The sequence below is a fragment of the Miscanthus floridulus genome, chromosome 1, assembly GCF_019320115.1.
Source record: "Miscanthus floridulus cultivar M001 chromosome 1, ASM1932011v1, whole genome shotgun sequence".
NCBI lineage: Eukaryota > Viridiplantae > Streptophyta > Magnoliopsida > Poales > Poaceae > Miscanthus > Miscanthus floridulus.
Window position 1 is genome coordinate 138,519,972 of NC_089580.1, and position 21,508 is coordinate 138,541,479.

The window sequence follows — 21,508 nt, forward strand, 5'->3', positions numbered from 1 at the left end:
AGTTATTGATTTACAGCTTGCAGAATTTAATTTCCGTTTCAACGAGGTAAATTCTGAATTGCTTACCAACATTGCTGCTTTTAGTCCAAAGAATTATTTTGATGCATTCAAAATTGAGAGTTTGATGGAATTGGCTAAGGCATATCCTGATGATTTTGATCCAAGGGACCTAGATGATTTTATTATTGAGCTTAATATTTACATCGACAATGTGCGAGCTGATGCTAGATTTGCCCAAGTGGCCACTATTTCTGAGCTCGGTAAACTGATGGTGGATACAAACAAAAATCTTTCTTTTCCTTTGGTATATCGGCTCCTCAAACTTGTGCTAGTTCTTCCTATTGCGTCGGCGTCGGTGGAAAGGTGTTTCTCAGTAGTGAAAATTGTGAAGACGGACCTGCGAAACCGAATCGACGATGGATTTATGAATGAGTGTGTCATTTGCTTCGTTGAGCAAGAATTTCTTGATGCAATTCCAAATGATGATATCATAGTTCGTTTTCAGAATATGGATGATCGTACTCGCAGGGTGAAACTATAAGAGGTAACCACTTTTGTAAATAGTTTTTTTGTCAGATTATGTTATTGTCACATTTATCCATGTATGAATGCTTACTATTTATAGTATATTATTCCTTTTATGTATAGTGTTAGATTATTGTCAACTATAGTTATGGCTCTAAGTATAGTCTGACCCCAGCGATGATTTATCCTAGATTCACCCCTGTGCATTTGCATCTCTTCTAGAAGTTCCTCTATCAAGATTCTCACTGTTATCTCTTCTTGAAGTACCTCCATCAAGATTCTCCATTCCATCTCTTCTGGAGGTGCCTCCATCTCCATCAACATTTTCATTATCACTCGATTTCCTTTTCAAAAAACGATCCATTGTGCTTTGGTTGCCTACCAAATTATTCAATCAAGAAAATTAAACACACGAGTAGATATTGAGTGCACAGTTAGGCATTAGCTACACTATGATTAAAAAGTCATTCATTTACTATTTTACTTACATGACATGTTTGCTGGCAAGATGAACAGATGAACCCTGAACGTACTCTCCCCTTCTCCAGTAACTTGTATTGTAGTATCTACTTTGTTGGAATGCAAGCAAATTGTCTTTCGCTGAAAAAAATAAAAAAAACATAACCTGCAAGACTGGGGAGCAAAGAATAATTTTGAGATAGGATTAGAGATTTTCGGTTACCTCGGTAGAATACTTGTAGGGGAATAGGGGATATTCCTTACTTGAGCAGGATTGAATAAACGGATACTCGGAGAGCAGCTGCGGCGGCGGCCGTCCGCCTGTCCATCGCCGTCAACACCGAGAGCAGCTGCAATCACGGAACGCTGCACCTCCAGAAGAGATGGAACGGAGAATCTTGATGGAGCAGGATTGAATAAACGGATACTTGGAGAGCAGCTGCGGCCGTCTGCCCGTCCATCGCCGTCAACACCGAGCGACGCTGCAATCACGGAACGGCGACGAGAGCGCCGACACGGACATTTTGAAGGCGGAAGCTGGAAGGTCTGATAACGGGAGAATAATCGTGCATTGTTTCGGCTTTCTGCGGGCTGCGGCGAGCTACCGAACATGAGTACGTGACTTTCGGCCTTCTCTCTTGGGCTGTGTTGGGCTGCTATAGTGTTATTGTTGCTGGGCCGCCAGGGTCATCGTATTTTTTTACCGGGGTCATAGCTGGTGAAAAAATACACGTATAATGGATTTGTAGAAAACCATCGGGGTCACGCGACCCCGGCGACTCCACGTAGATTCGCCCCTGATCACACAAGAGGACCGGTTCAGAGACGCCAGAGTCAAAATCATGTTATTCCAAAGCTATAAACATGCTCGCCGTCCTGAGACAAATCCGTTGCTATCAACCTTCTTTATCTCGTTTTCCTCTTTCTTTAATTATTAATTAATTAATAATAAGGAATTTTTCTAGTGATCGCTATTGGACCTTGAAATGTACCGTCCACCATGGTCAGTTCATCACCCTATGCCGTCGCATCCGATCGGACGGAACGTGGGAAACGACCCTGAAACGAAGCGCAGCGTCGTCGGCCCAGAAGCGCGATGGGCCCAGCCGGCTCAAGTGCAGACTGCCCGAAGGGTGAAAACGGCGCGAGGACGATAGAAACGGCGTCTCATCGATGGAACACAGCTGTGTTCCGCGAAGGAATCGATGCCGGAGCCCGAGGCGACGAACTGCCGTCTTTTTCGAAATATTCGTTTGGTAAAGACAAAACTTTTTTTTCTAAAAAATGCTCCAAATCAAGACGTTTCAATCTCGTAGTCCAGTGTTTTTCTCTAACAACAAAACAACATCAGCTAGCCTTATCAACCGAGCTGAACAAAGAGCATGTAGGGTTTGAATCAAAGTAAAACTAGCTTTGGATATAGGGCATGGCTTCATCTAAGATTGCTTAAAAATTGAATATCAAAACCTGAAAACTTAAGATGAGCATCTAGGATGGAACTCTAAGCGACTTTGATAAAAAAAACTTGTCAACTACAAAGTTGTAGATCGCATCTACCACTAGAACTTTGGTATTAGCCATAACAACTTCCGAGGTTATTTGAAAAATCTAAAATTCAATTTTCAAAATCTAAGAACTCCAAACTCATATTTGGGACTCAAACAGCTCCAAACCACAAACGTGTCAACATGAAATTGCATGTCACATTGAGAAGTACAACTTTAATAGACCATGCTAGCATTCAATGTTGTTTCACAGTTCTAAATTTTAGATTTTAAAATTGAGAATTTAAAATGAGTTTTTGAAACCCTAAACAGTTTCAAATGAAAAACTCCTCAACTGCATAGATGTAGGTAGCTCGAGCTCAATAATTTTGGTATAAAATTTGTTTTCATCCAACTTCATATGAAAAAAGTTATAAATTACTCCCTCCGTTCATTTATCTCCATCGTTTAAGCCTGGTGCCCAGAGACCAAGGAAAACCGATGGCCCACGGGATTTACCCTTAACTCGCCATATTTTGGTTAATGCACATGTGTCCGTTTGTTTCCTGAGTAAATCTTGGTCCGTCGCCGCTGAAACCTCCGTTTCCCGCGCCTCAATCAGCTAAGAAGGCTTCGCTGCTGCTCGACCTGCTGAGGATTTCGCCGTCGCCTGGCTCCCCCGGGGTCACCATCCCACGCGCACGGCCGTCTGCAAGAGCGCTCGCCCGCCCAGCACGACTTTGGGGACTCTCGGTGCTGCTCCAAATCAGTGGCGGCGATGGAGAGGGCGAGGGAGGAGTGGCGGTAGGAGCCCCGCTAGCTTGGAGGAGGGAGGGATGCGCTAGTGCCCGTCGTCCTACGCTGAGAAGCTCGAGTGCTCGACGTTTCTTCAGAGTACATGTGTATTTATGTTGTATTTAGATATTTATTTTTCGAAAGGAAAACGGATGTATATTGCATAGGCACGACGACACGGTGACATCACCATGCTAGCAGTGGATAGAACAAAGCAGAGCACGCAGGCAGCATGCCACACGGCCGGCTGCTTGCGTCGATGCCACGCAGCGCTCTGCGCGTGCAGGCACGTGCGGGAGGACGCGTTTGGACGTTTCCGCTCGACTCGGCCATGCCCGGGACCTCGTGTTCGCCGGAGCTAGCGGCAGCGGCGCGAATTGCGGCGTTTGGAAGCTATGCATGGTGATTGAGGAGATGGGGACATCGCAGGGGCAGGCACGGGAATGCTCACCGAGGCTTACTAACGGCAGAGGAGCGTTGGCAGTGGCTGCCCTCCGGAGCAAGCTCCACATGGCAAGGGCAGCTAGGCGCACTCCGCCGGCTTCCTGAAGGAGGAGTGGAGGTGGAGACGGTGGCTGGGTGCGAAGTGGCCGATGACTCTGCTGCTACATCTACCTTGAGGGAGAACACACGGACACGAGATGAGAAGTAGCTCCAGAGATAAGAAGTAGGAGTAGCTTCTGAGACATAAATATACTGTAATACCTTCAAATTTAATTAGGGTCCACGTATTTTTGGGTCCGGCCCACGACTTAAGTTTCTTTTTACTTTTTTTTTTGATAATGCATACCGCGACCTTATTGATTGAAGACAGTTACATCGTTTAGTAAGAATAAAGCTTGTTTGGTTCAACCAAATGTAACGCAATCGGATTATATAAGGTAATAGATATCGATACTGTTGTTTGGTTGACGTCTTTTTGAAGTACATCATCCCCTCCCCCAAGATGTGCACCGAACAGATGCAGAAGTTGTGGATCACCATGCACGCAAGGAGGCCGTGAAGAAGGAGGCGGCGGCCGGGCCACCGCGGTGGACCTGCCCACGCTGCTCTTCGCTGGGGAAGCGACTTCGTCACCGAGTTCGTCGATGGGGATCGGGCTCCATCGCGTGCGTTCTTAACTGTTCATGGTCCAGCGTTCGTTATGCATCTGGACTGCAGCGTGCGTACTCAGCTGATACCGTTACGGTCCAAATCCAATCAAAGACGGGGATCTGAATCATTGTTTACATTTCCAGCGTCATTCCATTCCATTAACATTTACGTTTACACTTGCTAACCAAACAACACCAGTTCCTCCTATTTTTAAAACATCAGATCTAACAAAATGGATGGCTCCTATTATTTTCAAGCTCCGTAAAATTTCACTAAAATTTTTCATAGCCTATATAAGTCGCCAAGGAGGATGAAAACGTCCAGGCAAGTCCAGTGGCCTCTTCACCTCACCCCCTCTTTTTTCTCCACCTCTGATTCATGCCTGCATTAGACATTGATTTGAACTAGGAGCTGGATGAATCTGGCGACTTGTATCCCATAGATTGGGATGGCATCGTTGAGTATGATGGGCCAGCACACCAACTTGATTACGACATGGTTTGGGACGATGGAAACCAAGGTGCAAATCTACCAAGATCTTTGTTTTGCCTTTTGTTACTTCTGTCCATGAACTTATTCTTTCTTTTTCTGTGTTGCATCATTTGGCGAGCAAGGAGATGAAGGTGATGCTGATGGAGTGCAGTTACCTGAACCTGAACTCGATAGTGTGCAAGCTGCATCAACAAATGAAGGCGGTGCTGATGGAGTGCAGTTACCTGAACCTGAAGCCATTGGTGTGCAAGCTTCAGGTATGGTTCAGTTTCAGTGTACTGAATCTAGTTCAGTTCAGGTTCAGTGTATGAGTTTCAGTTTACCGCATTCGGCTTCAGAGTTCAGGTTCCTGCACTTGTTTTCAGTGAACTGCATTAGAGTTTCAGCTAGCTGCAATAGAGTTTGAGTGAAGCTGCAGTGAACTGCATTAGGTTCATTTGTCGGATAAAGTTCAGTCACATGATACAAGTGCTAGTAGTGAGTGTTTTTCATACAAGTTTCAGTCCTGTTCCATACAAGTTTTAGTGACTGTTTTCATACAACTTCTAGTTCCAATGACAAAAAGAGGAAGTACTGTCCGCATGATCTAAAGCTCGCCATATACATTGACTTGTTGTCAAAAACTGATCCACCTATTCTTTGCCATGGAGTTTCGAAATCAGTATCTGAAAAATTCGGTGTCCCTTAAGAGTTGTACAGACCATTTGGAAAAATGGTCAAGATGGTGGCATACAAGGAATTGTCAACAAGTATTCTAAGAATTGTGGTAGGAAACAAGTAGAAGTTGATTTGGAAGCCATAAAAAACATCCCTCTCAAGCAGCGAATCTACCTTTCAAGACCTCGCTAATGCTTTAGGAGTGAAGAAAAGCACTCTATACAATCGTTTCAAAGAAGGCTTTAGGAGTATTTCAAGCGACAGAGAAAACATCGCTTTAGGAGTCGCGGGAGATCGGCCGCAGCAGCGAATGCGCAGCGCAGTCGAGGAGTTGCGGCACTTGGGGACGAGGCAAGCGCGTGCTCTCGATGTATCACGACGGAGACTTTTGAAAAAAAAAATTTGCTCACACGGGGAGATTAATGAACGGAGGGAGTATATGTTACACAACCATTTACAGAGGTGCCCCCCTTAAGAGTGCCAAATCTGTTAATTGATTTCTATATACAACATTTTTAAGAGCTCGGCCTCTGAAAATACCTATTTGAAGGGGAGGTTACCTTAAGATGCCCGCTTTTGTAAATCAATTAACAGATGTGCGAGTGTCAGCGTATTAAGATGACCACCCTTATAAATATCTATTTCAGAGGAAACCAGCAAACACACGTCACGGTAAATGAATAATAGAGACGGTTTTTGCCTGGATCCCGCCTGGCTATTTTCATAGCTGCCTACTATAGATCGCCTCTGTTAGTTACAGAGCATGTCTTCCAAAATCTTTTTTCTTAAGTAGTGTCATGTGCTGAGAACAAAAGGCCCAACATGTGCAAGCAAAATCCTCATAATTTCCAAGGTTCCCACTTCAAGTTCAGCAGCTTGGTTCACCACCTGCAAAAAAAAAAAAAAAAAAAAAAAAAAAAAAAAAATCCATGCAAGGCTATAATTATCAACTTGCTAGAACATGAAACCATTGCTTTTCTATTTCAGAAGTACTAACTTAGTGTTGTATATCGAGTTTTATTAGAAGATAAATAAGCCTTAGGTAGACTTAAGCACAAGGCTCATAGTAGATCAAATGTCCTCAATAACCTTCCTTTATTATGTACTGGGAGAGACGCATATAGAAGTTTTTGAAGTTCTAAAACGACCTACGTTTAAAGAAGAGAATGCTAAAACAGTCAACACGTACAAGCAGCAAAAATAAGTTACTTCACTGACATGACGGCGACGCAAAATGTTCCAAGAGTTATACAATGTGTCACAAATCGTGACAGAAACAAAACATCAACGTGATTTGTATATAAAATTTGATGAAACATGATAACCAAGGTAGGTCACCTAAGAGCGTTGAAGCCTAGAGCAAGAGTCAATGATACAGAAGTTTATCTACAATTTTTTGTAATATTAGCTCTGTTGGATCAAAATCCTATAATCCCATACAGATTCTGGAACATTTTTAACACTAAGATTTTTAGAGTCTCAAAATCCGATAGAACTTAGATAATATAGAATACAAGATTCCATAGATCTTTATCCTATCCAAAGGGCACCTTAAGATGCTCTAAACTACTCTAGTGAACAGACATTACCCATCACCCCTTTAAGGTCAGAGACTCAGGGTCATGAACTCATGATAAATTGTTCCTGTGCCACTGAAACTTTTTGGCAGCCCCTTGTATGTCACTGAAGTTATGTCACATGAGAGTATGAGACACACTAGGATACAATGAAACTGGGAAATTTCTTTCATTGCCATACTTCAATAAATTGATAATGCACTGTGGTTGCACACTTAGCTGTAGTGCCAGCCACCTGGGGCTAAAGAAAGGCGCTTTGCCAAGATGTGTCCTAGGCTGCCAATTTTAGGGAGCTTTTCTCAACGCTGCAAATTGAGAATTCCTTCTTAATGCATTGCCTCAGGGAGGTCTATCCCCTTTGAGCCAGTTTTTTTGAATTATATTCTATGTGATGCATTGTTCACTTTTACACATGAATTCTGGTATTCCAAATATGTTAGGAAAAAATAACAACCCTCTAACTATAGTTAATCATCTACTTCACCCTCTTACTTATTTTACTCCTTAAAGTATTGAAATCCGTTTAAATAACCTCATGATTGGTTTTTGAAGGTGATTTTTGTTCATGTGGCGAGATATAATGGTAAAATAGCTACGCAAAAATATGCCTTGCAAAACTATGTCAAGGATCATTTGAAAGATATTAGATACTTTAGTGGCTATAATTTTGTCTTTATAGTTGAGGGTTACATAGTTAACCCTCCATATGTAAGGTGGTTATATATACCTTTTTTCTATTGTTTGTTGACTCGCAGCTATATCATCATCCATGAAATTCGCCACGTCAACAAAAAAAAACCTTCAAAACCATCCTGAGGCCTTGTTTGGATGCGTATGTATTCATCTCAATCCACATGTGTTGAAGTGGATTGGAGTGGGCTTAAACTAAGTTCCATTCCATTCCACTCCAACACATGTGGATTGGAGTCAATACACATGCATCCAAACAAGGCCTGAGGATTATTTAGACAGTTTTTTAATACTTTAATTAAGGGATAAAATACCTGGCTTTGAGGTGAGGGGGTGAAGTATAAGAGCAGTTAAGGAGGTTAAATAGATTTTACCAAACATCTTATGTCTTAAAAGAGGATTTGGTTGAGGATCCGATAGCCATAGATAACTTGTAGCCAAGGGTAAATAGCTAGCAATGCTTAATCCTAGTCAATTATTCTTTGGTCAACAAAAAATTATTTGATGATCCGCTAAATTTCTTCTTGCATAGGATTGTTGGTTACATGGTATGTAGATATTTTCAAACAAATATATCAGGGATTCCCAACAAAGTGTAACATCCTAGGTTGAACTTACATCTAACTATCATTTGTTGCAGTTGTGAAAAGTGACCATTGGATGGCTGAAAGAAATGTAAACATGTATGACTTTTGTATCCTCCGATTTACTCTGTACATAAATGCTCCTATTGCCTAATCCCTTTAAGCAAATACACAAACTAGACTCTATATCAGCAGACCATGTATGCTTGAAGCTGATGGTAGACAAATGGTTCTTGTGTCTGATGTTTCTTCCATAACTTAAATTTATGTTAAAAGAGAGAGGACAAAACAAAAATGCAACTAATCTGAGGGGATTAGTCAAAACATGATATGATAGCTCATAATAACTGAGATTATACTACGACAGGACACTTTGAGAGGCAACAAGGATTTGCACCTGCAAGAGGCCATGCCATTACTCGATCACAAAGGGGCGTGCCAGTCCACGGCATGTAAAATCTGCTTCCACCTTCAAGCTCTTGAGCCGAAACGCAATGTGATGTTGATAAGATGACGACTTGTCGACGCAGAGAAGCACAATGCCACCGACAATTGCACGGACCTGATCCACATTTAGATACGCTGATACAGAGTCTAATATTAGTGGCACCTGTCGCTCCAACTCCCACATCTGAGCTCCATTGCCCTTATGATCATCATCACCTAATTTGAAACGCCACACTTGCATTTGTTGGCGGTGTTTGAAGACATGAACTAGGCAGCAGGTGCCATCCTCTGTCTCGCCAACGGCATAAGCTGACCGACGGGTCACACCGGGAGGGAGACGCACGTCGGAGAACGTCATCATCTTCGTGTCTAGCGAGAGAAGCGAATCTACAACGGCGTACTTCCAATAGGTGCGGTCGCCTGCATGCATGGCAGGTGAATAATGTCCCCGGTAGATCCGGGCCATGTGGCTCCTGGTTGGTATCTTGTCTGTTCCAGCTCCTGAGAGGACGCGCCAAGCTCTGGTGCAGGAGTTGTACACCTCCAATCGAGCCAGCTTCTTGCCGTTCCCGTGCTGCAGTGACATCACACGGAACGCGCCAGCGTCGTCGCCGTTTGGGAGCAAACACAATGTGCGGCCGCGGTGGTCCGCGGCTCTGCCTCCGCGTCTTCGCAGCTGGTCAACAATAGACACGCGGTGAGTCATTGGATCGAACACCCTGAGCGTCCTCGTGTCGGAGAAGAGGAGGAGGCCGCCGCGGCAGTCCTCGAGGACGTGCTGGCCGGAGCCTTCGACCTGGATGCGGGTCAAGAAGAAGTCGCCGCGGCGGACCATAGCAGCGAGGACGCCGTCCGACTCCGAAGAGCGCAGGGGCGCCGGGTGGAAGTGAGCCGGGGTGAAGAAGCGGTGGCCGTAGGGGGCCACGAAGTGGCCGAGCAGGAGTGGGTAGTCGTGGATGTCGCGGAGGCGGCGGAGGAAGGTCGAGGAGGTTGCGACGCGGATCCAGTGCTCGGAGGCGAAGACGGCGCGGCAGATGGCGGCAGCGGACGGCAGGCGGAGCAGGATGTCTGCCACTACATCGTCGGGAAGGGAGTCAATGGTGGTGGGCAGTGGCGACGATGCCGTGGAGGTGATCTTGCGCTTCTTCTTGTTCTTCATCATCTTGGAGTTGGAGGCGAGGGACGGAAAGGGAATCGGCAATCGGGGGCGGCGCCGGCGTGGGCGAGGCGGCCCAAATTTGTAGTAGCGGTGAGTGGGGACCGTGTCTCGCGGTCTTCGTCGTCTCGGATATCGAGGGGGTCTCAGCTTGAGACCGGCTATCTGACCTCGTGTGAATGATTTTTTTTTTTGGTGAAGCCGGCTCCTGAGTAGCACACCCACACGCGATGCGTCACGTGTCCGTCTAAATGATCCAGTTGCAGCACGGTCCAACTCCCAGCCTCGTATTCCTACTCCCTCCGTTAAGAAAGCAACGAAGCGGATGGCATTCCTGGACGTATAGAAGAGGCTTTTCACGGCGTCTATTATATCTTCGTCGACCAACTCAACCCATCGTATATTAAGACAATGCAACAGTTCTTTCTGGATCCACAAACAGAACGATCGAGGCGCAAAAAGCACGTCTAATCACCGATGATGGCTAGATAGTCGAGTAATAGCTCATGATCTCTTTATGCTAGGGAGGACAAAGCCGATTGTATAACACTAACACCCTCCTAGTGTGCCATGTTCGTGGCGCGTCGTTGTAACTTTTACTATTTCTCGATCTTAATATAAAGATGTGCAAACCTTTTGTATATTCGAGAACAAAATGCAATCCTACAATTCAAATTTTGTCCCCAAAAATTGCAATCCAGCATCAAAGGCTACCATATCGGATGACCTGGTGAACTGTCATCAACATGTTCCTGTCTTCCAAAACATTCCTACATAGGTCAATTAACTGTACACAAGGGTATTTTCGTAATTTCGCTAGCTACCTTGGTATACACGTTTGGTCCTACAATTGCGTTTTTTTTGGGGACGGGGGAGTAGCTGCAACTGGTCATAGCGTTCTAGCTTCTCTCTACCTTTTGGCGCGTGGCCATCTCCAGTTCTCTATTATCGTCGCCGCAACTTCAAGTTCCCGATAATCACGAAGACCATGGAAACGGATCGGATTCGTATGAAATAAGATTCGGATATTATTTTTTATCATATTTTAATTCGAATATAAATACAGATGCAGATATTTTTGAATATGAATACAAAATAAATGTTTTGATTTGAATTTATATTTGGATATTTACTCAATGCAGCTCAAAGCATATATTATTAAATTCAACATACATGAATAAAATTGTTGTCGGGGTTATGATACCCCGGCTATCTCAAGACACCGATTAGTTAGCCCCTCGGGCGGCCCACGATGGCCCATCTAGCAGATGCCCAACAATCGCAGCTCGCCTAAGCTACGAAGGCCCCGAACCAAGCACCAAGTTGCGAGGTCCATCACCTCTTCCTCCTCCTTCCACTGCACGCTACGAGGCACCACACGACCTCTCCTCCATCCCGACCCCTGGGAAGGGGCGAAGAGGGGTTGAGCGGCATCGGATACACCAACCCTAACAGGGGTAGGCATGCCTCACTGTTGAGGGCAGTTACCATCCATTATAAACCACCAACATAACTTGAAAACATGCATGAAAATGATCACCAACATAGACTTAGGGATTTATACTAATAATTTCCACAAGTTTTGGTGAATCTGTGTTTTCAGCAGGGTTTATCCAGAAAACCATCACGGGGATCAAATCGACAAATTTAATCGCACTTATCCGCAGCGAAAACAACCCTAGAAGGTTCTAGAAGACTCGAGAGGACACCGCACTAAAGTGGAGGCCAAGGCGCCGCCAGGCAGGTCCCACCTGCAAGCTGGCCATCACCTGGGACCAACCTGTCAGCCCCCCATTCGTATGTTGGTTCTCCACCGCCTTAAGGATTGCATCTACGCCATTTATTCAAGTTGGTTTGATCCGAAGGTCCACAATTGACGCTCCGGCCTATATATACCAGCCCCTGCCCCCTCCCTCAGGCAGATTTCCGTAAGTCAAGATCAGATTAGAAATTAGGGTTTTCAGAGAGAAGAGAATAGAGCTCCAATTCTTCAAGTTCTAGTATAGGCTAGCTAGTAAGGTTCAAGTAGAGTTTGGGCTATTGCTTAGGATTTTGGATTCACCGTTTGGAGGTCGGTATATCCATTATATCCCTCTTTATTTATGACTTTCTTCTACTTCAATATTATGTTGATATTTATTATGTTCCTAGTTTGCTTTGGTAATATACTTGATATGGTTATGATTGATTATGAATATATGCATATGTTCGCAAAGCGCTTAGCTCAATACTAGAGTGAGTTAAGTGGTCAATATTATGTAAGCATGGTGCTTAAATATTGTTTACCTACGGATACATTCTACACTCTGGGTCATGTGGTAGATCGCGGATGTGACACTCCTGTTGAGTCCTTTGTAGTCCACTCCCCATTTGTAGAGCAAGTAGAACCCGGTTGCGAAGGGTGTCAAGCTCTGTTCTTGATCTTCCTTAGTAATGTTCCTTATGCATAGATGCAAAGTTAATTATGCTATAGATGAAAGTGTATATACTTGGGTGTACAAAAGACTTAGTAAATAAGAAATGACTTAGGAATCTTTTGCTCTTAACTAATCTCCTGCCTAGCCATGCTACATTTATGAGTATCTATTTCTATCTCTAGATTACAATCAATGCCTTACACTTATCATTTATTTATCATTTGACTTACCCCTGCTATAGCATGAGAGTGATCTTATCGTAAGTATGCATGTTTGTCAATATCTCTTGCCACCTCGTCGCTCCTCCCTGTGTAGAAAATATAAATAACGATACCTGGTATACTTCCGGGTGAAATGCTATAATGGTATATTATCTGTGTGCTTGTGGATACTTAATACACACACACACACACACACACACACACACACACACACACACACACACACACACACACACACACACACACACACACACACACACACACACACAAGTGTTTTCAATAATTACCAACAATGCATTTCTGGCATCATTGCTAGGGATGACAACTTAGTAAAGAGTGATGCTAAGAAATGCCAACAAGCATTTCTGGTGCCATTGCTGGAGAGGGGGCACAAGGCTAAGAGAATTGATCAAATAAATACTTATTGATGAAATCATAACACCTCTGCTTTAGCAGGCTTACCCTTGTTTGTATTTGTTCATATTTTATACAGGGTATTATAGGATTGGTTCTGATTCATTAACAAATTCCATCAATCACAATCAAACCAATCAAAAGGAAGCTCAACACCAGTTTCTGAAGCTATGGCTGACAAGACTTTGCGTGAATTCTCTGCTCCAAGCACTGAGAACATTCACACTGGACCAACACTCGAAACTAACAACCTTGAGTTTGAGCTCAAGCTAAGCCTCATCAACATGGTGCAAGCTACTCCATTTAGCAGAAAGATACATGAAGATGCTAGTGCTCATCTTCAGAATTTCCTAGAGATAAGCAGCACAATTGTCATCAAGGACATCGCTCAAGACATCATACTACTCCATCTCTTTCCATTCTCATTAGTTGAAAGGGCGAAGCAGTGGTTCTACACCAACAAAGATAACATCAACACATGGGCAAGATGTTTGAAGGCCTTTGTAGTAAAGTTTTTTCCTACAGGCAAGACTAATGCCTTAAGAGGAAAGATTTCCAATTTCCAATAGCAAAAAGGAGGGACCATTCCAGAAGCATGGGAATGTTTCCAAGAATACATTTCAGATTGTCCTTATCATGGGATGGAAGATTGGTTACTCATGCAAAACTTTTACCATAGATTAACTCAGAAATCTCATGAGCAACTTGATGCTACCACTGGAGGATCATTTATGTCACTCACCCTTGGAAAAGTTGAAACTCTCATGGAGAATATTGCGTCTAATCAAGGCTAGTCTCAATACAATATTCAAACATGTAGTAAGAGTGAGGAAGTACTAGAAGAGGTGTGTACACTGTCAACCAAGATGGACGTACTATTGAATTGGCTTGAACAACGAGCTAATTACAAGAAGGATCGCTAGACCATACAAGATGCTTTTAATTCCTAAAACGTATGTGGAGAATATTTGGGGGTTAATTTTCCCGAATATCAAGAAGATGCAAACATTATCGTCAATAATTCTGCTCCACAACAATAGAGGCAAGGATGGAATCAACAATAACGGTCAACTTACCAAGGTAAGTACCTAGGTAATTATCATTCTAAGTCTAAACAGCCATCCTTGAGAGACTTGATCTTAGAACAAGCTAGGATTAATGAGAATATTTCTAAGAAGCTTGCTTTTAATGATAAAATCTTAGAAAACATAAATACTAAGATGGATAGTTTTTCTTCTGCTATAAAAGACCAACTTAGCTATAATAAAAAGATAGAATCTCAATTAGCTCAGTTGGTCACTGCTCTGCCTGTTGCCACTAACCTTGAAAAGGTCAATGCCATAACCACAAGAGGTAGAAAGTCTACTCGTGATCCACCATATCCGACGAGGACAGGTAAGACACCGACAGCAGTACAAGAGGAGAAGAAGGACGATGAAGTTGAAGAAGTTGAGCCACAAGCACAAGAAATAATGCAAGGTTTTCATGACACCACCTTCCTACCGTTTCCATGCAGAAATTGAAAAGCCAAAATGGATGAGCAGTTTGGTAAGTTCGTAGAGGTATTTCAAAAGTTATATATCAATATTCCTCCGCTAGATGCCATACAGGCACCTACCTATGTGAAGTACCTCAGAGACATTCTGAACAACAAAAGACCACTGCCCACCACTAAGGTAATCAAGTTAATGGAGGAGTGTAGTGCGACCATCCTGAACACAACACCTGTCATGAAGAAGGATCCAAGATGTCCCACTATCGATTGTTCGATCAGAAACCAAAACTTTGAGAATGCTCTATGCGATCTTGGAGCAAGTGTCAGTGTCATGCCCAAGAAGGTTTTCGACAAGCTCAACTATTCAACCCTCATGCCAACATCAATGTGCCTACAACTAGCCGACCAATCGGTTCGCTACCATGCAGGAATCGCCGAGAATATTCTGGTAAAAATAACAAATTCCTTTGTTCCAGTGGATTTTGTAGTATGTCGACAAAAGTTGCTCGATAGTCCACCGAGGGGTGTCCCACGATGGTAGATTTGTCGGTGGAGGTGCGCGTAATCAGGAATTGGATGGTGACACAAGGCGCAGAGACAACGATTTAGACAGATTCGGGCTGTCTGATCGACGTAATACCCTATGTCCTGTGTCTTTGGTGTATTGTATTGAATATGAGATATATGTAGCTGTCGACTAGGGGACCCCTGCCTCTCCTTATATACTCTAGAGGGGTAGGGTTACAAGGAAAGTATTCTATTTGGTACTATACAATATCTTACGGTGCACATCGACCAGTGCCGTGCACGCTTTGATCTTGTGAGCTGGGCCACCTCTGATGGTGTGGCCCATGTCTTGTCTTGTGGGTACTGGGGGTCATATCCCCCACAGCTAGTCCCCAAGCTCCTTGTATCCTTTGAGCAACGCTGTCTTGAACAAATTTGAGCACTTTGATGTGAAGCCGATCAGTTTAACTGGTGATCCGAGCAGTGGAAGTCAAAACCGACCAGTTTAACTAGTTAGGAGACCTCAGACTTAGCCAAGTAAGGCTTGCTAGAAGGATGTAAGGGGCTCAAGATAAAATTTGAAAATTCTTCCACTTAGGAGAAGTGTAGCCACTTAGACTCCATCAATAAGGAGGGTAAATCAAGAAATAAGCACTACATTCACCGCCAGGTGAAGTATAGCCACTTAGTCCCTGAGCCTGCTGGAAGATGAAGAATGAATCTTGTAGCATGGTCAAAGAAAAGAAGTCTAAAAGCTTGCCGACATCATCTGACATGCGCTTATCAAGACCCCAGATGTGCTGCCCAAGATCAGCACCCTAATCTGAATAGCATGGAGCAGCTTGATAGCACACCGATGAGACATAGCAAGATCCAACCACCAAGGGAGTCCTCAGCTTAGCTGGCATCGCTTGCATGAAGAATCTGAACACTGAGGAGTCCCTAGCATAGCTAGCGATGTCCGATCACCGAGGAGTCCCCGGTATAGCTGGCGATGTTCGAGCACCAAGGAATCCCTGACATAACTAGCAATATCCAACCACCGAGGAGTCCCCGGTGTAGCTAGCAATATCCAAGCACCGAGGAGTCCCCGACATAGTTGGCGATGTCTAAGCACCAAGGAGTCTCCGGCGTAGCTGGCGATGTCTGAGCACCGAGGAGTCCCCGACGTAGCTGGCGATGTCCGAGCACCAAAGGGTCCCCGACGTAGCTAGCGATGTCTGAGCACTGAGGAGTCCCCGGCATAGCTAGTGATGTTCGAGCACCGAGGAGTCCCCGACATAACTGGCAATGTCCGAGCACCGAGGAGTCCTTGGCGTAGCTGGCGATGTCCGAGCACCGAGGAGTCCCCGACGTAGATGGTGATGTCCGAGCACCAAGGAGTCCCCGGCATAGCTAGCGACGTCCGAGCACCGAGGAGTCCCCGACGTAGCTAGCGATGTCCGAGCACCGAGGAGTCCCCGATGTAGCTAGCGATGAAGCATGAGTGATGAACAGTTTGGTCAATTGGTCAGCGGTGATGTGAGCATTGAGTAGAAGCGACCGACGAATAGTCCGATCAACTGGTCGGCGACGAAGTCCATGAACCTAGCAGTCCGACTAGTTGATCGGTGGAGAAGTCCAAGCACCAGGTGGTCCGATCACCTAGACGATGATCCTACAATACAAATATGTAGAACGGTTAGTACATGATGTAAAAATATATGAACTCCGAAGAAGAGTCAACAATGGTGATGAAATAGCATATGCAACTCGACGATCAGTTGGTGTGAACACTTAGTGTTATTCTGAAGATGTATTTATATTTAATACAAACTACCCGACCAGTTAGTGTGTAGCTGAGTCTCTAGCCCTAGCTAGCCTATTAACCATAACGCGGAGCACGAAGCCTGTGTGCGTGTAGGAAGAACAAAGCATCGCTAAGGGGCCGCTGCCGACCACCCATAACACAGAGGGTAGACACTCGTGCATGTGTAGGGAGGAGCCAGAGATAGGGCCGTCTTTGGGGACATCCGAGCATCAACATGACTGTTCGGGGGTTCGCCTTAGACTTAGCTATATGTCATCTCTAAGATGGTATACATGAAAGAAAATTGTTTGGAGAGCAAACTTGGAGAAAATAGCTCGGAGAAACATTATGGCGATATATGAAGATTGAAGAATATTTAGAAAAATATTAAAGCATGACTTAACTTTAGACAAAATGTCTGGTTGGCGGCATATGGCATTATCTGGTCGGCATTGACAAAATTGCCTAGCCTTTGAGCTTTCTGAACTATCATCATGGTGGCTGTCATGGTTGTCATGGCGCCATTCTTCACAGCGATCATCATTGCGACGCGGCAGGTGGTTGGAGTAAGTAGTCCGAGCAACGTCGTCCTTATATTAGTGGTCGGCGACTCGAGCAGCTCGCTTAGCGGCTCACTTGGTGGCTCGGGTGGCTCGCTTAGCAGCTTGGTGCGTAGAAGAATTGATCTTGAATTGCTTCGATGGCCGTGGCATTGTGTGTGTTGATCGGCACCAAGTAGTAGCCCATGCATGCGATCGCGAAGGCAATGATGCAAGTATATGCAAGTCGATCCCCTTGCATGTCTGCCGGTTGCACGTGGAAGCTACAATTAGCTCACATGGTGGTGTAGATGCATTCATACTCCTTGCAAACCCATCCTTGTTTGCTTGATATGTGACTCTGAAAGCTAGCTTGCATGGCCTTGTAGATCGGACGTGGCCTTTGGTTTTGACGGATGGGAATATCGCTCAAAATATTATAGTACATATCCGACTTGCATGTCCACGACGTAATTCATATGTGTGGCTGCTGTTGTTGGGATGGGTATAGTAACTCATGACGAGTTCGAGCATGTTGAAGGTTGTCGGTGAACTACCGCCGGCACTGGCTCAGAGTCAGAGACGTATCTGGATCATCTAGAAAAAATAAGAGCTTCGCACCGATGAATCTGATCAGTCGGCTCGACTATTTTCGGGACGTGGAGGGAGCGTGTTGCCAGCTATCCTCAAGGCTGGTAGTCGCATCTCATCGATGGATCACGGTGACATGTTACGTGACACGTAGATGGATCTTCTGGCTTTTCTGCAAGATTGGTTGATAACACGCCGCCATGATTCATAGTCTCATGATGTCGAGCCCATAGGGCTATTGAAGGACACCACCGCGGGATGTCAGGTTGCCACGAGCGGTGTTGATCTTGAGGTACGCCATCTAGCTCGCCATGGATCAAGCACACACCCCTACCTGGCACGCCAACTGTCGACAAAAGATGCTTGACAGTCCACCGAGGGGTATCCCACGATGGTAGATTTGTTAGTGGAGGTGCGCGTAATCAGGAACTGGATGGTGACATAAGGCGCAGAAACAACGATTTAGATAGGTTCGGGCCGTCTGATCGATGTAATACCCTACGTCCTGTATCTTTGGTGTATTGTATTGAATATGAGATGTATGTAGCTGTCGACTAGGGGACCCCGGTCTGTCCTTATGTACTCTGGAGGGGTAGGGTTACAAGAAAAGTATCCTATTTGGTACTATACAATATCTTGCGGTGCACGTCAACCAGTGCCATGCACGCTTTGATCTTGTGGGCTGGGCCACCTCTGATGGTGCGGCCCATGTCTTGTCTTGTGGGTACCGGGGGTCATATCCCCCACAACTAGTCCCCGAGCGCCTTGTATCCTTTGAGCAACGCTGTCTTGAACAAGTCCGAGCACTTTGACATGAAGCCGATCAGTTTAACTGGTGATCCAAGCAGTGGAAGTCAAAACCGACCAGTTTAACTAGTTAGAAGACCTTAGACTTAGCCAAGTAAGGCTTGCTAGAAGGATGTAAGGGGCTCAAGATAAAATTTGAAAATTCTTCCACTTAGGAGAAGTGTTGCCACTTAGACTCCGTCAATAAGGAGGGTAAATCAAGAAATAAGCACTACATTCACCGCCAGGTGAAGTGTAGCCACTTAGTCCCCGAGCCTGCTAGAAGATGAAGAATGAACCTTGTAGCATGGTCAAAGAAAATATGTCTAAAAGCTTGCCGACGTCATCTGACATGCGCTTATCAAGACCCCAGATGTGCTGCCTAAGATCAGCATCCTGATCTGAACAGCATGGAGCAGCTTGATAGCACACCAATGAGACATAGCAAGATCCGACCACCAAGGTCCTCAGCTTAGCTGGCATCGCTTGCACGAAGAATCCAAACACTGAGGAGTCCCAAGCATAGCTAGTGATGTCCGAGCACCGAGGAGTCCCCGGCATAGCTAGCGATGTCCGAGCACTAAGGAGTCCCTGGCATAGCTGGCAATGTCCGAGCGCTGAGGAGTCCCCGATGTAGCTGGCGATATTCGAGCACCGAGGAGTCCCCGGCGTAGCTGACGATGTCTAAGCACCAAGGAGTCCCCGGCGTAGCTGGCGATGTCCGAGCACCGAGGAGTCCCCGGCGTAGCTGGCGATGTTCGAGCACCAAGGGGTCCCCGGCGTAGCTAGCGATGTCTGAGCACTAAGGAGTCCCCGGTGTAGCTTTGATCTTGTGGGCTGGGCCACCTCTGATGGTGTGGCCCATGTCTTGTCTTGTGGGTACCGGGGGTCATATCCCCCACATAGTACTTGATATGCAGGAGGATATGAAGAGACCCCTCATTCTTGGGAGACCCTTCCTGAGTACTACAAATGCACACATTGATGTCGGAGCCGGAGAAATTAAGTTCCATATCAATGGCAAGGAAGAGCGATTCTCTTTCAAGCCAAGACCAGAACAATGCTCTAATTTGGAGTGGCAAGAGAAGCTAGAACAACCATCAAGGTCTCCATCTTCGGGACCAACTGATGCACCCAAGGAATAAATGCAACTGGAGAAGTCTGGTTCGGCGGACTTAAAATCCCAAACCCTCGTCGGGAGGTAAAATCGGTACTTATCCATATTTACTTTTTGTATTGCATTAATCATTTTATCTTAGCATATTTACTTTTCAACACCTGCATTATAAAATAAAAATTCTCATCATGGCATTATAAAATTCAAGCCCCATGTGAATAATTTTTATGGAGTAAAAACAACAATAAATATTTACCGTGGAGGCATAAAAATTTTAAAAATACAATTCATCCATCTTGTTGTATTTCATAGTATCATAAAATATTTTTGCATTGCATATATATACACATGTGTATACAGTAGAAATATAGACATATGGGACCCACTCAATCACCATCCATCACTTCTATCTCCACCATCACCTCCATTCCCACTCATCTCCACTCTGCACCGTCTAGAGCACATTTCCACTGAAAGGAGCACTCACCTTGCTTAACCATGAAGTAAAGAAGCATCAGGAGGAAGGGGAGGCCATTTGGCCACTATGTGGGGCTGGCCAACCCCAACACTTGGCCGGCCAGCCTATGCCAATGCCGCCTATAAATACCACCCCTCCTGGCTGCTCTCTACATCAACCACAACTACAAACAAGCCTCCCAAGTTCAAAATCCCAAAATCTAATTTCGTAGTTTGAAAATTCACTTAGTAGAAGTGATTTTAGAATTAGGAAAGAAGAGGAAGTTTCAAAGTGGAAGTGTTGCTAAAATTTGAGCAAGGGTGAGAGAAATTAAGAGTAGAAGTGAGAAGGTTTAAGAGTGGAAGTGCTGTTAAAATTGAGAGGAAAACTTAATAGAATTAAGGGGAAAGTTTTGTCAAAATCTTGATTAGAATATCCATTAGGCAATCAAGGATGATTAACCCTCAGACGACTAACCCTCGAATGATTAACTATTGAATTACTGACTCCTGGATGGCTAACCATTGACTTTTTATTTTCCTAATCCATTCCACGAGTTGTGTTGTCTATTTATTTCGCAGGAAGATGAGTAAGTTTGTGAGCAAGCTCAAGCGTGTGGCATCATTCCGTTCGATGAGAAGCTTGTCTTCTAGAGGAAGCACCGACATGCAAATTGATGTTCCATCTCCCGCTATCGGAATGCCGTCTGGGTCATCATCTGCCTAGAAGAACATTCTCCTAGAGGAGAAGCATCTCAAGCTTTGGAACAAGACGGAGAAGGAGGCCTACAAGCAGCTAAAAACTTAGAGGTTCATTCTCACTCTCGCTTATGACCCAGCCCTCCTACAGTCAACAGGTATGAATACTGAGTTCAAAATGATTTTTAAAATTGTTGGGTGGGAGAATGTTTGGGAAATTAATGAGCCAGGGTCGAAGCTTTTAACTGCTGAATTTCTATGCACTTTGCAAACCACTGATTCTGAAGTCACATTTAGACTATTTGGGAAAGACTTTTCTATTGCCTAGAAGAATTTTAGTGAGCTTCTAGGATTCCATGCTGAGTGTGTAGTGGATGTAGACATCGCTATACAAGATTTTGATTGGATGAAATTTTGGAGAGAAATATCTGAAGGACTTACTTGTTACCGTCCTCATACAAATGAAATTCATCACCCTACCCTGCGCTTTATGCATAAATGGCTAGGATTTTCTTT

At 44.6% G+C, this 21,508-nt stretch overlaps 1 protein-coding gene, 1 long non-coding RNA gene and 1 other non-coding gene across 4 annotated transcripts; all 3 read right to left on the minus strand.

The window, feature by feature from the left end:
- Nucleotides 1–219: 219 nt before the first annotated feature.
- On the minus strand, nucleotides 220–4,002 carry LOC136495228 (uncharacterized). 2 transcript variants are annotated; one of them, XR_010768942.1, is made up of 4 exons: nucleotides 3,715–4,002; nucleotides 1,249–1,466; nucleotides 1,014–1,158; nucleotides 220–903 (listed from the first exon to the last, which is right to left on the minus strand). It is a non-coding gene; the product is annotated as an uncharacterized lncRNA (long non-coding RNA). The 2 variants fall into 2 exon arrangements; XR_010768936.1 differs by having other exon boundaries at nucleotides 1,014–1,466.
- A 1,933-nt stretch (nucleotides 4,003–5,935) lies between these two features.
- Nucleotides 5,936–10,113, minus strand: LOC136495239 (uncharacterized). The gene is made up of 2 exons (XM_066491219.1): nucleotides 8,756–10,113; nucleotides 5,936–6,395 (listed from the first exon to the last, which is right to left on the minus strand). The coding sequence occupies exon 1, from the start codon at nucleotides 9,965–9,967 to the stop codon at nucleotides 8,774–8,776; it is 1,194 nt and encodes a 397-aa protein (XP_066347316.1). The 5' UTR covers nucleotides 9,968–10,113; the 3' UTR covers nucleotides 5,936–6,395; nucleotides 8,756–8,773.
- A 3,436-nt stretch (nucleotides 10,114–13,549) lies between these two features.
- On the minus strand, nucleotides 13,550–13,656 carry LOC136511263 (small nucleolar RNA R71). The gene has a single exon (XR_010772671.1). It is a non-coding gene; the product is annotated as a small nucleolar RNA R71 (small nucleolar RNA).
- Between the last annotated feature and the right edge of the window lie 7,852 nt (nucleotides 13,657–21,508).